An 18,047-nucleotide genomic window follows, 5' to 3' on the forward strand; every position below is an offset into this window, starting at 1 on the left:
TCAAAGAAGGGAAGAAACACAGAACCCCCAAACTGAAATTTATAAAACGTGTTCAGTTGCCTCAAGCCTGGTGTTTTTGTTTGATTCTGCTAGAGAAAAATTTGCAGGCACTACCAAGTGTGCAGCCATGCTCCCTGAAATGGGTCTAGTTTGGAGAGAAGGAGAACTTATATGTTAAAGCGATTTTCTAGCAACTATATAGCAATGTTGCCTTCTGCTGCCTGGAGGCATATCAGAGGGATAAGGGGAGAATGAGTGTCATTGGCAGAGGGAATAGAGAGGACAGAGGGCACAAACCAGACAAAACCAATAACCATTTGTACTACCGCTCACTAAAAAACCTGGGTTTTGCTGTTAGTGGTATCAAAGATTTAAAGGAGAACTGACATCTCACTGTGTAGGGCATGATAAATAAACAGAAACAAACATGAAGTCCCTGTTTAAATTTCAGAAATCTTGTGTCTTCTGTGTGCAATGCCTAGCTCAACAGTCTGAGTATTATTATAGGACTTCATGAACAAGAAAGTAGGCAACTAGAATGGAAAATAACAGTCATAAAAAATATTTCCACTTGGTCTTGGTGTTCCCAGATTATTTGTTTATTTCCAGATTTACCCTGTTATTCTAGAGATTCTTCATTCTTTATTTGCACAGCATGAAGTTAGCGATGACAGAGATGTCCAGAGGTACAGTTTCTATCCAAGCGCAATACAGTAGGACAAGTCTGTCAAGTGCTAGCAGTAGAAATAACATCTAAAACGGAGATCCTGTTCATGAGAAATTAAGTTCCATGCTACTTTCTTCAACCAGAGATTAACTTCAACTCAAACAGCTATATTACATGATCCTAAAGTTCTCATAATGTTTCTTCTAGACAGCTCACATCCGGTGCTACAAAGCTGCGCAGCACTGCTGCAGGCTCACACAGCTGCCACATTTCACATCTGAGCTGGCTCAGTCAGGTCTACAGATGAACCAGTAACTGTGAGCAGTCTTAGTTTATAAAAGTACTTTTAAATCTTTCAAGGAGAAAAATATGAATGAGTGCTCATTTTTGGGGAAATCTGAAAGAATTATACAGAATACAACTACAACAGCTCATCCTGCTTTATATAATGGTAAGAGTACATCATAAGAAAAAAAGTACATCAAAATCTGTCAGACTCACAAAAACATGAAACCTGCATGGAGCTGCACTACTGTTCTGTGCAATGATGAGTAAGAAAAAACTCCACTTTGTTCTTTAGATTCTTCAATGCTCTTAAGATTCTTCATCTGTCAAGTTTTTATTTATTAACTACATTTGTACATGCTACATGGAAGCAATGTCACTACCTTTACAAAAGTTAATGTAAATTATTGAAGATGGGCATGTTTGTGTAATATCTTGGAACACTTAATTACTTTTTTCCCCTCATATGCTGTAGAATTATATCTCTCACCTTATCCTTAGAATACTTATTTATGTATTACATGTTAGATTGCCTTGAGCAAAGTACTGGAAGTCAGATTCTTTTATAGGTTTTTTAAGCCTCTCAGGAGGCATATAAAAACATACACTTCATTTAAAAAGTAATGTATTCTTACCCTCAGATCCTTTTACATTGGTAAAACTGTGTGTAAAATGTCTCTAGTATGTATTTGAATCTGGCCATACAGTTAGAAAAAAATAACTACATCAGGCTGACAAGATTAGGAGTTGTTGCCTTCTTTTATGAGAGCTTCAGTTGGTTGCAAACTTCAGAGCTTACTTGTTATCTTCTCACTAACAGTTAGCATATGTATTTGTTAAACCAATTTTTTTAAATTATTAGATATGAAAAGTAATAAAATCTTACACTGTGAGCTCCTACATTTAGCAAGATGCACAAGTTTTGTTCAGTACTTTCAGTGTAACATGCTTGAACAGGCAATGACACAATGGAGTAGCAGCCCTCCACGCGGTTGTGCAAACTACATCAGCAGAGTCATTTCATGCCAGTATCCCCTACCTCAACAGAACCACATCTATACTGCCTGAAAGCTTCGCACGCTGCTTGCAACAATTCATGTACTGTGTTGTGTAGTAAGACACTGATGTATGTGCAATCCAAGAATTTTAAATGTCCCCACAGGATATCAAATACTATCCAGACCATTTGTAAATACTTTCACAGTGCTCTGCAGAAAATGAGCCAGTTCTTTTCAAATGTACTTAAATGACATTTTTGTCTTATCTAAAAATCTATGTTCCTGTTTAATAAAATCATCTGGGCAACTTACTCTTTCATCAGTGCTGCAAGCTTATGCCTTCATTAATAAATTCTGTTTGAGCGTTAAGATTACCCCCAGTAGAGACAGCTGGGAAACTGCAATATAAAGTCAAGCAGCACATTTAATGACCAACGAACTTCTGGAAACTTAGTCCAAAATGATACATCATTGTGTCAGACACTCTTAAGCAATATGCAGCTTGGTCTCCCTCTTTAGAAACATGAAACCCCCTGAAACCGCTACCACAAATTGTGAACCTTTTAAATTATTGCCAAGCCACCTGCTTTTCTCCAGGAAACTTCATAAAACTCTCCAAATTAGTAATGTCATTAAGTAAAGCTTACAAAACTGTTGCTATTCCATAGGAGTATTAGCTGTTTAGTTTAAGGAAACCAATGGAGATTTTTATCATGGAAAGAACTGTCATATATATTGTGTAATCTATTCCAAATGAAATGCTTAAAAATATTTTTAAATATGCTATTCTCTCACATTTTAATATTTCTGGGGGAAAACCGTATAACCATATTCTCAGGTTATACTCCTATAATGAAGAAGTTCAATTCAGGAAAGGGTATGTGAAAGATTCTCAAACAGTTTATGTGTCTTCAGATGGTATTAAGAGCTATATAAATCAAATGTCTGATTTTGCATTTTTGAATAGCACTAAAAGAAATAGCTGATTTCCCCTGTTCATTCTCTTTTTTGAATGGTTCTACACAGAGTGGGTAAGGATGGATTATATGAATGCCTTCTGTCGAGGAGTCAGCCAAAACTGTACCATCTCATCTTGGAGTAATTTATCCAATAAAATGATTTAGAGGACAGTTCAGTGGCACCATTTTTGGAAGGCAAAAGCAGAAGGGAAGGAATATAAATCAAAGGTGACTGGCAGGTAAAGGATATATGCAGCAATCAGCCAAACCATGTGCACACTGGCACAAATTCAACAAGATCATTTATAAAAATTTTAAGCCAGGAGTACACAAAAGGGGGTCTGGTGCTAACTAAATCCACAGATAGATTACACGCCACTGAAATAAACACTTCCAGATGCTGGCACACAAAAACCTTTTACAGAAAGAAATGTTTTCTTTCATAAATCTGAAAGGAGGAACCTTGGGTTGGGGGTTGGGAGAGAAAGGAACAAGATTTCCAAACTAGGATTTGACTTCCTATTGGGTTTACAGAATAATAACTCATATTTTTTAAATGCACAGTGTTAACATCATAGAATAACAACTACACAAAATAGCTTGAAGTATAGACAAAGACGTCATAAATATATAGCTGTTTCATGAAATGTTTTTTCTTGCTTTCAGAATAAGAAGAAATAATAAAAATGTCAAATTGACTTTTTCTATATCAGAAACTGAATGTATAACTGAAGGAAAAGTTTTCAAATGCTTTTTGACATAAGTACATACATTTCATTTTTAAAAATCGATTAAAAATGAAATCTTGACTTCTTCAAAATCAGTACCAATTGATTCTGAGTATTAGAAGGGGTAGTATATAATACATAGGCCCCTAAGTATCAGAGAATTTTTTATTTGGTTTCTATGTACCTAATTTCTTTCGGAAACAGCATTCAAGATTTTTTATCGTTCAAGTGCTTTAGAAAAATTTAGATGTAATGTATCCACATCATGTTTATTGAAGCAATTACTGAAGATTGTACTCCCGAACTTCTTCTCACTACCATTTAGGTTGGAAATATGCAGTAAGACATTTCTTTCAGTTTAGGAGACTAAGTCGCAGAACAAATATGAAGCTGAATTTTTCTTGGTTTAATGCACCTAAACCAAACTTGCTTTTCAAAATGTTCTCTTTATCTCCACAAATACCATACTGCTACACCCCCTCATATTTTCAAAATTTCCCTTTCTTTCCATACCCAGGATCCACTGATTTCGTTTCTCTTACAAGCTCAGCTTTGCCAGGGCTTCATTCCACAATTTCTGTTTTGTAGCAGAAATCAGTTAATATCTTTACTAAATTGAAATTACTGGAAATCAGTGATGAACTTCAGTATTTTTTCACTACAGAAATGGATTTAAGCATTTGCACAAAAGCTGAGCCCAATCAGGATTGTAGAATCATAGAATAGTTAGGGTTGGAAAGGACCTTAAGATCATCCAGTTCCAACCCCCCTGCCATGGGCAGGGACACCTCATACTAAACCAATGACTATTTTTAAAACATCAGAAGAGAAAGGTCTTGACTAAATATATGATTGCAAAACTATTTTTACAGGTACATGTAACTTATTGAAACCTACATGGAATACTTGCATTTATTATTGGAGAACCTGAAAGAGTATAGGCAGGGCTGTATAAGGCTCAAGTAATGTCCCTGCCAAACAGCATTCTCTGACGTCACATGCTCTTGGTGAAGGGAATGTCACCAGCAGTATCACAAAAATGGTTTTGTAAATATTCCTTATTTCATGATGCTTAGGCAATTTTATGGGACTGAAATGTTTAACAAGAGAAGGTTTAGACTGGCCTGTCTTTTCATGCTGAAGTTACTTGGAGCCTGAAGAAGCATTCTCCCCAACAAGTAAATACCCAAACAAAAGCTGGTTATACCCTCTGTTCATTCAGTATGCTCCATTTACACACACATACACTTCTGGATAATGGCCACTGTCATCCGCAAGCCTGTGCAGGATTAAAATTTACATTTATAAACACAGTTTCTCTTTAGCTAAACATCTAAACCACTTCATTTCAGAACTGACATAAACTAGAGGGGACAAAGAATCTGCTTTGGAAACTTTTTCTTTTTGCCTGTGGTCTTCCACTGTTGTAGCTGACCACTTTGATTTTAATTTCAAAGTAGAGGAAGCTAGCTGTACGTTTTATTAGTGCTAGGTGACAAGCTCTACTTACAAACTGCTCATGTACAACTTACAACTGTTCATACCAAGATTTCAGGTAATCAATACATATTGATCACAGGATAAATATGTTAAAATAATTTTTTAATTGTTACTCCAACTGTTAGGAATCCAAACCAAATACCTTCAGATAATTTCTCCATAGACCTTATGCTTGTATTCCTGGTAAGAAATATTTTTATTTACTTCCTGGTAAGGAAATAAAATTTATTTCCTGGTAAGAAATATTTTTGAAAACACGTTGGCATAATAAATATTATTATTTAGAATGCTATTCAGATGACAGTTAGGATCATACCTACATGCCCAGTCAAGACTGCAGATTATTTTCACCATGCAATGTATAAAGATGAGCTTTTTAGATTAATCTGAATCTAACATTATTGTACTTCTACATTTTTGGACAGTCTGTAGAAAGACTGAGCTTGTTCTAATTTGGTTTGCCATTTTCAAGGCCAGGTTGGATGAAGCTTTGGACATTCTGGTCTAGTGGAAGGTGGCGCTGCAAGTGGCAGGGAGGTTGGAACTAGATGAACTTTAAGGTCCCTTACAACACAAAACATTCTATGATTCCATGATTTTTATCCCATTTAAATTCTGAATCTTACTGAAATCAGTTATGCTGCCATGTTATAAAGGAAGTAAGAGTGCAGAATCAAAGTTTTATGAAGAAGAATGTACCCAGGCTTACGCTACAAGATATGGCAATTTGCTCTTTCTCAAAATGACTTTCCACTGACTTCCCATTGAACTCCAACACATTCTGTACATGCAAGAGAAGTAATCCGCTTACTCTCTATTCTAGGTCACACTTGAATGAGTCTAATACATCATTTATCTGAATAAACCATGAAATGAGCCAATCATGTAATTGGTTATAGTGTCCATCTAAAGGGTTGTAATCCTAGCACCATTGTATTTAAGATCTTGGGACAGACTGAGATGGTGTTTAACAATATAACACTCAGGACTATTCCACTCCTTAATTATCTAAATTATCTGTCTAAAAGAGAACATGTGTAGAAGAGTACAATTACAAATAGATGCTATACAAAAACATTAGGATAATCATATATACTAATTTTATATCTAAATATAAATTCAACTTTAAATATAATAAATCTGTAATTTTTTAAAGACAAATTTCCTATTTTCCTTGACCAAGGAAGAAAGATTTAGCCTGCAATTAATTAATACACATAAAATGTCTCATTTCCTTAGCTTAAATGCACAGAGTACAGAGAAATAGATCCAGGTACAGCACATGGATGAAAAGAGAAATATTTCCCGTTCCTGTCTTGTAAAATTATATGGTGCTGTTTTTCAAATCAATGATTTATTTCTCTGCCCCTTGAAAGTCTGGACCAGGCAATACTGAATGCCACCCCATACTGTTAATAGAGAATATATATAGATAAAGTATATGTCTAGACTACCTTAGACATGAGCAGGAGGAGAATCTAGAGCACACTTGCTGCTTTCCGTTATGGCTGGCACTTGGATACAAACCTAAATGCACTAATTATGTTAGTCATTTTGACACAGTTATCAAGGTCAAAATAAATGCAAACAGATCATTTTCACTAGTTTAATGTTAGTTCTCATTTATCATATGATTATAAAACTTTCAAAGTTCTCTTTTGGTCCAAACCAACATCCATCAAATGCTGCTAAAGCATAAATCACATGGCTTAACTCTTCTTCCAGAACTGCCTTATTATGAACACTTATCACAAAATCAGATGGAAGAGAGGGACAATCATGATGAAACAGAAGAAAAAAGGAAAGACATCAGAAAATATCACTGTTCTTGTGTTACAAATACATATTAACCATCTTAAGAAAGCAGTCCCAAAAGAATACATTTTCGCTGTTGTTTTTTAAAAATAAAATATTCTCCTATATTATCTTCTGAAACAGAAATAAAATCTAAATTCTATGTATGTGACTGAGTTATTCACTAGCAAAAGATAAAGCTTGTAATTACACTCAGGTTTTTTACTTTAGAAGTAACACTAAGATTTTGAAGTATTCTACAAAATAGAAGTTCTTCACTTGATCTCCTTCAGAAATCTTTGTATTTTGGAAAAAAAGTATGTATACATCTGGTAATTAAAATTGATGAGATTCATCTCAGCTCCACCAAGGTTGAACCAGTCAAAACCAGCAAGATTCAGTGAAATCCCAACTAAAAAATGAATCACATCAGTACAATTTGACAATAGCAGGATTCTAGCGGAATGCAGGTCAACCCAGGTCAACTTTTCCACAAAGCTGAAAGAATTAAGCTGGCAGTAGTCCTATCAGGATAAAGGTAGTAAGACACTGGCACAGGTTGCCCAGAGAAGCTGTGGCTGCCCCATCCCTGGCAGTGTTCAAGGTCAGGTTGGATGGGGCTTGGAGCAATGTACTCTAGTGGAAGGTGTCCCTGTTTCTGTAAAAAAAAACCATTTTCTGTAAAAAACATCTACCTAATCTGAAGGATGTTGGAGAAAGAATCTTCATCAGGGACTGTAGCAATAGGACAAGGGGTAACGAGTTCAAACTAAATCAGGGGAAGTTCAAGTTGGATATAAGGAAGAAGTTCTTTACTATGAGAGCGGTGGGGTACTGGAACAGGTTGCTGAAAGAAGTGATAAATGTTCTATCCCTGGCAGTGTTCAAGTCCAGTTGGACAAAGCCTTGAGTGACACGGTTTACTGTGAGGTGTCCCAGCCTATGGAAGGCAAGTTGGACTGAGATGATCTTAAGGTCCTTTCCAACTATAACAATACGATGACCCTAAGAAAACTAATTTATTTACCTAACAGTCTTGAAATATTTATCTATTAACTTAGAACAATTTACATTAAGTCTCAGATAGTAACTAACTGGTTCTCGGCTAAACAACCACTGGCTAACTATGACTGCATGTAAGAAACACACCTCAATTCCTCTGGGAAAGCTATTCAGACAAGGAAGCAAAGCATACCAGGACACTAACATAGGAAGTGTAATCTTAGATTCATACCCAGTTAAACACTGGATGCTGAGTACAAAATGAATCTTGGTATATTCAGGAACAGCAACTTCCTGAAGTATTGAGATACCATTACAATTCCCAGTCAAGTGAATTCTTAGCAATAATTGGTTATTATTTTGCTTGAATGGACACAAGTCCATGGGACCTGATGAAATCCATCAGTGGGTCCTAAAGGAGCTGGTGAATGAAGTTGCAAAGCCACTGGCCATCATATTTGAAAAATCATGGCAGTCAGTTGAAGTTCCTGATGACTGGAAAAAGGGAAATATAACCCCCATTTTCAAGAAGCGGAAAATGGATGACCTGGGGAATTACAGACCAGTCAGTCTCACCTCTGTGCCTGGCAAAATCTGGGAGCAGATTCTCTTGGAAGGCATGCTAAGGCACATGAAAAACAACAAGGTGCTTGGTGACAGCCAGCATGGCTTCAGTAAAGGAAAATCCTGCCTGACCAATTTGGTGGCCTTCTATGACGGGGCTACAAAAGTGATGGACAGGGGTGGAGCAGCTGACTTCATCTACCTGGACTTGTGCAAAGCGTTCGACACTGTCCCACATGACATCCTTGTCTCTAAATTGGAGTGTCATCAATTTGATAGGAGGACCACTCGGTGGATAAAGAACTGGCTGGATGGTCGCACTCAAAGAGTTGTGGTCAACGGTTCAATGTCTGGCTGGAGACCAGTAATGAGTGTTGTCCCTCAGGGATCAGTGTTGGGACCGGTCTTGTTTAATATCTTTGTCACTGACACGGACAATGGAATTGAGTGTGCCCTCAGCAAGTTTGCCGATGACACCAAGCTGTGTGGTTCAGTCGATATGCTAGAGGGAAGGAATGCTATTCAGAGGGACCTTGACACACTTGTGAGGTGGGCTGATGCCAGCCTCATGAAGTTTAACCATGCCAAATGCAAGGTCCTACACCTGGGTCAGAGCAATCCCAGGCACAGCTACAGGTTAGGCAAAAAGGAAATTCATGGTAGTCCTGAGGAGAAGGACTTGGGGGTGTTAGTCACTGAGAAAATGAACATGAGCCAGCAGTGTGCACTCACAGCCCAAAAAGCCAACCGTATCCTGGGCTGCATCAAAAGGAGTGTGACCAGCAGGTCAAAGCAGGTAATCCTGTCCCTCTACTCTACTCTTGTGAGACCTCACTTGGAGTACTGTGTGCAGTTCTGGTGTCCTCAACATAAAAAGGACATGGAAGTGTTAGAACAAGTCCAGAGGAGGGCCACGAGGATGATCAGGGGACTGGAGCACCTCCCATATGAAGACAGGCTGAGAAAGTTGGGGCTGTTCAGCCTGGAGAAGAGAAAACTGCGTGGAGACCTCATAGCAGCCTTCCAGTATCTGAAGGGGGCCTACAGGGATGCTGGGGAGGGACTCTTCATTAGGGACTGTAGTGATAGGACAAGGGGTAATGGGTTGAAACTTAAACAGCAGGGGTTTAGACTGGATATAAGGAAGAAATTCTTTACTGTAAGGGCGGTGAGACACTGGAATGGGTTGCCCAGGGAGGTTGTGAATGCTCCATCCATGGTGGTGTTCAAGGCCAGGTTGGATGAAGCCTTGGGTGATATGGTTTAGTGTGAGGTGTCCCTGCCCATGGCAGGGGGGTTGTAACTAGATGATCTTGAGGTTCTTTCCAATCCTAACTATTCTATGATTCTATGATTGGCTAAACTGCCATGAAAGCCCTGTTTCTCTCCCCGTGGGACCCTTCAAAACTGAGAGAAGATAGGCAGATGGGATAAAAACAAAATATATACCAATCCATTACAGAAAATTAAGCTCTCCTACCTCAAGAGCTAAGTTCCATTCATAATCACACAGGGCATGACTTCAATGACACAGTTCCCTATACAGACATATAAGCACACCTTGGAGTCTTCATGCAGTAACAGTGACCACACTGTCTTAATCTCGTAAAAATGTAGATGGAGCAATGAGTAACCTCTTGTAATCTACATTATAAATGACTTGCACAACTGGTGCATGTGTCTAAACAAATACGGCAGGCCTAAACACATACTCTGTAACATCTCACAAAATGCTTTTCCTGAACTTTTGTATTAAAAGAGGAATAGTATCAGAGGTCTAAAACATCTGTACAACCTAGAAGATGACCCAAGATTGTTTGCCTCCTTCTTGGGTTGTTTAGAGGGAACAAGAACTGTTCATCTCATCAACCTTGTTGACAGCAGGTAATGTAAAAAAAAAATAAGTTATTCAGTTAGTTGTTGTGTTTGGGAAGTCTGCAAGATTTCAGGGCACAAAAAGCCCCAACCCAAACCAGAGTATTTTATTATATCTTGTGGTTGCAGAGAAATTTCAAACTTTGGTTAATACTTATCCAAATAACTTTTACTGAGATCAGGGAAGGAAGACTTACCTTTCTGTAACTGTTTATGCAAGCCCTTGACTTCTTTATAATAAAATTAAATACATTCTCTGGTTTCAGAAGGTATTGCCATGCTCTTGGCTACACCTCTCAGCAAGCTTCTGCTAAAGACACCTGCATTTTGGACTAGAAATGATATCATACCCTTTACATGATATTAATCTAGCATTTGTGAGTGGAAAAAGAGAGAGGTAAAATTATGTAAAGATAATTAATTCCAAATACATATCAACTACCACTAATAAACCAAATAATTAGTGCCCTATATAAAAGGTTTGAACGGTTTTGACACTGGAAATTCTGACACTAGGAATATTGTATCTTCACATATTCTTATTTTTGCCTGTTTCTCAGTTCTGACATCAGTTACCACTATTTCTTTGATATTTATGGTCCTCACGTACTACTGCAAAAATTTTATGTAGACAAATTTCCTCAAATTGAGAGTAATTTTGTTTTCATAAAAATCCCTCAAAAAATTGACAATTTCTCCTTGAGTTTTAGGAGCTCAGATCTAGTTTGGTGGGCATTGTTTGTTTTTTTCCCTATAAGGACTTCTTTCCTGATGTAGATATTCTGAGGTAAGCAACTATATGAGCCACATACAACATCAGATCAGAAGAAAATTACCCCAGTTTATGATACTGGAGACAGGCTGCTTTCCCATTTTTATCAGCTGAGAAAATTAAATAAAGAATTTGTTTGGCTGCTCTGAACAATGGATTTGCAATTTGCATAGAAAAAATGATGGCAAAACCTCATAACCCATCAGTGTTTTACCACAAGTTCAGTTCTATTACAATTTAGTGGAGGTTCAAAGTTGTGTAAAGAAACCATTCTCTTCTTCCTCCAACCATAAATGTGTCACTTGAGAGCTCAACTTCCAATAGGAGCAGTATCTGACACACAACTAATTTTAGAATATAAAGTGCTCCTCACCATACTGGAATACATATAATTTAAAATAACTGTAAACCTAAACGTTGCAAAAACAGAAAATTCAAGCGCTAACAAAAAAGCATAATTTGTAATTGAAAGAAAATAATATTTAAAAGAAAACAAAAACTTTTTTGCCTTTCCAAAAAGAGACAGAAATTACTAAGTTTTATTTCCCAAGAGAATTATGCCACTTTTATAAAGAAAATTACAGTTACCACAAATTGCACTCAACAATTCCAAAGCTTCTTCATTTGACCACTTGAAAATCAAAGTTCTTTAAGATTATAAATATAACTTTTTATAACTCTGTTATTACGTACTGTGAATGGGGAAAGGGGGCCAATCTTGTGGCCATAGCGTCGAATGGCCTCTCTGATGTGGCTGGGCTGGATGGCATCACTTTGAGCCTCTATACCACAGGCTGCAGTGCTCTGCAACAGAAAAACACATAAATTGTTACTAAATCAAAAACACACAACAGACCTACAGTGCATAAAGTATGAAAATAAACCCTTATAAAATAGACCAATTCTTTTTTCCTGAGGATACACATCATTGCTGCCACACACTAGAGAAAAAAAGCTATTAACAAATCAAAAAGGACTTTTACATGAACTTTGCTTAAGAGACCCAAAGAACACCGTATTTGTCCTCTTAAATCTTTCACCTACTGCTGCTCTAGGTTGCAATTGAAAAGAGCAGAAAATGTTCAAACAAAAATGAAAGGGTCAATTAAGTCATACTGCAATAACCACAGAAACTATTTTTAAAACATTTCAGACTCTCATTATGATGTCAAGGGGTGGGGAAAATATTGAACAAATACCCGAAGTGGAAAGCAATTTGACACCAAAATCATCATTGAGTAATATCAGATTGAAATTTGAAGCTGAAACATAGATGTGATACAATGGTATAAGTGGGATGAAAAAATATTCTAATTACCTCAAACTGGAATGTTTTAAAATTTGAAATTACTTTTTAGATTAAGGATACTAAATAGGAAAAATAATAATTCATTGTTACTGTCCATTGATTTTACAAAACATCCCCAGGATTTCAAAAGAAAAAGTTACTCTTGTCTCCTTGCTGGTCAAACTGAAATGTTGGGTTAGGCTCCATAGAGATATGGTTGCTTGCCCAAATTCAGATGACTTATCAGAATGATGGCTGCTTGGTAATAAATTCATGAAAATTATATTAGTGAATGCATTAAGAATGACAAAACCTTAAACTATACATTGAAGTTTAATGTATACACATACAGGGTCCCCTCATACATTTACACTACATGCTAATGCTTTCCAACTTGGGATATTTTTAGACTCAACTTTTTATTTTCAAGAGTGCTGAGTCCACTGGAGCCTGTGTGTGTACACACAGAATTATTCATAATATGATGGCAGATTCTTGCCTTGCTGATTGACATAAAGGGAATATGAAACTCAAATATTTTCTTGCTGGACTGGGTCTTCATGGATTAAGAATAACATTCTTCACCAACTCGTTTGTCTGAATGCTTCAGTTATATCTAGTATGTACACAACCAAATTGGAGAAGTCATGGGAATATTTCATTAAAACTGTGCACTTTTTAAAATATAACTATTTTAAAAGGCATTAAGTAAGACACTATGAACTTAAAATAAACTCACAACACTAGTGAAATTTAATGTAGCAAAAACTACATCTCCAGCTAAACTGTTGTTCCTAGGAATTATAATGGAAATCAGCCACAAACCAAAACATAACCAAAGATAGAAAAGGAAGAGAAAAAAGCAAAAGTCTTCAGAGTGGTTTTTAGGATTCACTAAAGGCTTTCTAAATGGATTAAAATAAGAGCAGAGAGAAAGCTGAACATATGAGGAGTATCTACAGCACTGATGACATCAGAAGGGGAAAATATGTATTTTTCTATTTGTCATTGTAAAAATCACTGGTTCAACTCCGTGAAAAATGACTATTTGTTTTAGGAGAATAATAACACACATGAGAAAATCACAAGTCACTCTACTGCTTTGCAGCAAAGTGCGTACTGCCACGACACATTATTCAGAGCAGCCCAGCATAGGACTTGGGGGTGTTGATCGATGAGAAACTTAACATGAGACGGCTTCAGTGTTTTGCAGCCCAGAAATCGACAGTATCCTGGGCAGCATCAAAAGAAGGAAGTTCAAAGGAGATGATCCTGCCCCTCTACTCTGCTCTCGTGAAACTTAACTTAGAGGACTGTGTGCAGTTCTGGTGTCTTCCTCAACAAAAGAAGGGCTGGAGCTGCTGGAGCAAGTCCAGAGGAGGGCCACCAGGATGATCAGGGGACTGGAGCACCTCCCATATGAAGACAGGCTGAGAAAGTTGGGGCTGTTCAGCCTGGAGAAAACTGTGTGGAGACCTCATAGCAGCCTTCCAATATCTGAAGAGGGCCTACAAGGATGCCAGAGAGACTCCTCATCAGGGACTGTAGTGATAGGACAAGGGGTAATGGGTTAAAACTTAAACAGGGAAGTTCAGATCAGATATAAGGAAGAAGTTCTTTACTGTAAGAGCTGTGAGGCACTGAAACAGGTTGCCTAAAGTAGTGGTAAATGCTCCATCCCTGGCAGTGTTCAAGGCCAGGTTGGATAGAGCCATGGCCAACATGGTCTGGGGTGAGGTGTCTCTGACCATGGCAGAGGGGTTGGAACAAGATGATCTTAAGGTCCTTTCCAACCCAAACCATTCTATGATTCTATTCTATGATACTTTTGCAAAAAACCACGAAGTGACTAACACAGTTCTTCCTACCCAGGTTATTTAATCAATTCTATTTCCCCTGTGGTTCTAAGGTACATATATCCCTCTCAGATAGACTACCGAGGCTCTACAACAGGAGACAGGAATTATAGTATTTGCATTTCACACTCTGAATATGTGTCATCCATATTTTATGCAAAGCAAACAAATATTTAGATTGAATGAAACCTACTGGCAGAAAAATAAAGCAGGTAAAGCAAAGAAGGCAGTCACCTAAGGCTGCTCATAGCAGGAAAATCACAACAATCTCTTTGCCTGCTTTGCTTATGCTTTGACCCTCAAAACCTACGCTAGCTGCTACTGTGAGAGAAGGGGTGATTATCTGGGGTTGCGTCTACCACTGCAGCTGTAAATGAGCAGCTCATCTCAGAAGCAGAAGTTGCTACCGCAACAAAATTTGTTTTGCCAGCATTATCAAGAAGCTTTAGCCTAGTTCTAATGGAAAAACCACCAAACCACACATCTGGCTTGAGAATAACATTGGCAATCAATATGTGATATAGGTTAAAATTAGTATTTAAAATGAGACATATTACTTGAAGACATGTTAATTTCTTTTTCTATTATTTTTTTCCCAGATTTGTGCACCAAATACCTTTTTTCTTTTCCTTTGTTTGGATTTGGTAGAGTCCTGTCCAATTCCACCATTTCCCAGGGCTCCTGATGGGGCTTTTCCAAGGTATTGCTGTCCTGCTGATGCTGGGGGTGTGGGTGTTGGAGGTGGTGTGTTTTCAGGAGAGTCCAGACTTGTCTTCACACTTGTAGACTGCCCTAAGAGATGTGGCTATAAAAGCAAGATGTCAAACGGTCATTATAAAATCAAATCACAAAAAAAACCAACCAACCAAGCAACCAAACCCAACTTATTGCCTACTTAGATTTACGCTTAGAAGAGATGTAATACAGAATTGCACTTGTTACTGTTGAAAACTTTAATCTCCAAAGCTACAACAGAGAGCACCATCAATACAGAGAAGGAATTTCCACCCAAGAAAAGAGGACTTAGATGTAAATATAAAGATGCTGCTAAGAATTTAATATTTGGAGCTACAATTTAATGTCTTTCCATAACTTCATAGAATCATGGAATGGTTCAGGTTGGAAGGGACCAGGTTGCTCAAAGTCACATCCAACCTGGCCTTGAACACTTCCAAGGTTGTTCATAAACTGCATAACAGAAGTCTTTATCAACACTAGATTCAAGAACAGCTACTTTGAAAGCAACAAACTACCAAATATATGTAAAAATAAAAATTAAAATGCATTAATATGTGAAAAAGCAAGACTTACCTCAGCAGAATTGTGATACTGTATGAAAGTGGCAGATATGGCATGACTAAATGGGTCACCAGCTTTGGGAGCCATGTCCTGCTTAACCAGAAGGGCCAAGTCCACCAACTGGAGGGGCAAGAACAGGTTTGCTGATATAGTACTTACTATAGATGCCACGGTAACAAAGAAGTGAGAGGGAGTTGTGAGTTTAAGCCAATTATTCTTAGTGTTTCTCAGTTGAAAACAAACTTTTCAGAGATATATCACCCTAAGAAACCTTTCTGTTCCACTTTTGTAAATATATGGAGTAATCTATCTACCCAAGAGGGCTTAGCTTGGCACTAAGGTAAAATTTGTTTTCCAGGAAATCCTTCTTTTTAATCCAATTGTGCAATGGGGTTGAATGAGCCTCAGCACACTGCCAAAGGTCACATAGCAAAATATGTGGTTTCAGTTTGGACTTGAATAAAGTTCGTGCTGGACTCCACTCTCCTCTGTAACCATTATAAAACACTTCTATTTGTATATCAGATGGATGAATTCAGTGTAGTATGCATCTGTCACACTATAAATTGAAAGACAGACAGGAATCCAGTTACCTTGGTTAACTGAAGTAGTGACTACATGCTTCTGAAGGGGCTTACAACACAATCACTTGAAGATGAAGTACACCCAAGAGTAACTAATTTTGTTTGCTCAATCACTATACTCTCTTACCTGTGCCACAGTCTCATATGCTAAATATGCCAAAATCTCCATTGCAACTGCATTTGGCTTTATTTCCATACTGCTACAGTCCAACCAGTCACGAAACTTGGATGCTTTCTTTGCTGTCATTTAAAATCATAAGGGGAGAAGAAAAAGTTAACAACAGGAAGGCCAAAAGAATGCATTCTTGTGGGTCACAGAAAATAACATAAATGTGAAACCAGGAGTGTTAATGTGAATTATCAAAATGGAACTAGTAGGGAAGAACATATTTAATACAAAACATTTTGGTGATCCATAAGCAGCATGGAGAAAAATACACTATTAATCAATCATACAGGAGATTTCAGAACAAGGGAGGATCTACCTCAAAAGACTGCAGACAGAAGAAACCTAAAACAATTGCATCACATCTTTGATGAATAAAAAAAAATCACTAGAATAAATCAACACAAATCTGAGTCTGGATAAAATGATACAATAGTGAAGACAAATAAAGAAGGACAGAAGAACTAGGAAGTCCTTGTGTTCACTGTACAGGGACAAGGTGTTGACAAGGCAGCCAATATGATTTGTAGTTGAGTGCTTTTAAAATCTGCCTTAGATATAAGAAATAAGGATAGATGTAGATCTGCAAATAAACAACATTCATATGAGAACTTCATACTGCTAATAGATGAGATAACTAAGGAGGAAGTACAGGGAAAAATATGAGACAAAGAACCATGGCATTTGCTAAGAGAGTTAAAGGAGGAAAAAAAGGATGGTCTTACTTAGGTCAGTGGTAGACAAGCTGATCACAGAAATCTGTAGAGATTTAGACAGAAAGGAGCTAGTAAGTCTTAATGAGGGTTGTTTGTGAAGGCAGGACACCCCAAATAGAGTAGATAAAACGTGGACGAATCATTTGAAACAGCTTTTTCAGATATAGTCTTCAACAAGGACTAAAAAGCTAAAAACTAGTCAGGTACTAAACTGAAAACAGGTGTAAAGAGTGGTTATTTTTGCAGGAGGAAATGGAAGGCTACATCAGATCACTAAAGACAGAAAAAAACCCTAAACAAAAAGGAAAGGAAGAGAAGCATGCAGGTGACAGCAGGATCACAAAATGTTTCCTACAATTTAGATTTGTAATTCTATAGTACTTGATCCTCTGATGGGCCATTTCTTTTGCTTGTCTTTAAAGGTGGACATAAATACAGGGAGCTGCAATTATTAATATATATTGTTAAAACAGGCTTCTTCAAGTTCCTTCCAGGTTTATTCTTTTGTGACACAGTTTTCATGGGTTTATATTACAGCAAAAAGGGTTTATTACTGTAAAACATAGCAATACATTCTTTTTACTAAAATCTAAGAAACTAAGTAAAACCAGTATTTGTACTAGTTTTGAATGTTCTGTATGGCCTTTAGTATGTTCTACCTAGTTGAGTTCATATTATGCAATTGAATTCGTGCATAAGTCTCTCTTGCTAGTATTTTCTAAGCCCTCTAAAGTCTCTTATTCTTTTATCACATTAAATATCAGTGAAAAAGAACTGTATAGAAATGGTCATTTAAAAACACTGTGAAAATACCATTAAGATATTTTTATAGATGACAGTCACCTGGTCTGCAACATTCAATTTTATTTCTCAGATTTAAGATTTCTATTTGTTCTGAACCCAGACGATAATTCTTTAGGTTTTAAAAATTATTTTATCACAAACCTCTCATTTCCCGTAGTCACCCTAATCTGAAGTATCATTTACCTAATGG

General features: G+C 37.2%; 1 protein-coding gene across 7 annotated transcripts in view; it reads right to left on the reverse strand.

Annotated features, from left to right (window-relative positions):
• Positions 1–18,047, reverse strand: part of SUPT3H (SPT3 homolog, SAGA and STAGA complex component) — a 263,404-nt gene that overhangs the window by 38,751 nt on the left and 206,606 nt on the right. For all 7 annotated transcript variants that reach the window (XM_031046610.2, XM_031046611.2, XM_005146419.3 and 4 more), the window contains 4 exons: positions 16,299–16,411; positions 15,600–15,707; positions 14,905–15,093; positions 11,838–11,948 (listed from right to left, as the gene is read on the reverse strand). In XM_031046610.2, coding sequence (XP_030902470.1) covers positions 11,838–11,948; positions 14,905–15,093; positions 15,600–15,707; positions 16,299–16,411 — 521 coding nt within the window. The remainder of the gene's footprint in view (positions 1–11,837; positions 11,949–14,904; positions 15,094–15,599; positions 15,708–16,298; positions 16,412–18,047) is intronic.

This window comes from Melopsittacus undulatus, chromosome 3 (genome assembly GCF_012275295.1).
Source record: "Melopsittacus undulatus isolate bMelUnd1 chromosome 3, bMelUnd1.mat.Z, whole genome shotgun sequence".
In the NCBI taxonomy this organism is placed as follows: Eukaryota; Metazoa; Chordata; class Aves; order Psittaciformes; family Psittaculidae; genus Melopsittacus; species Melopsittacus undulatus.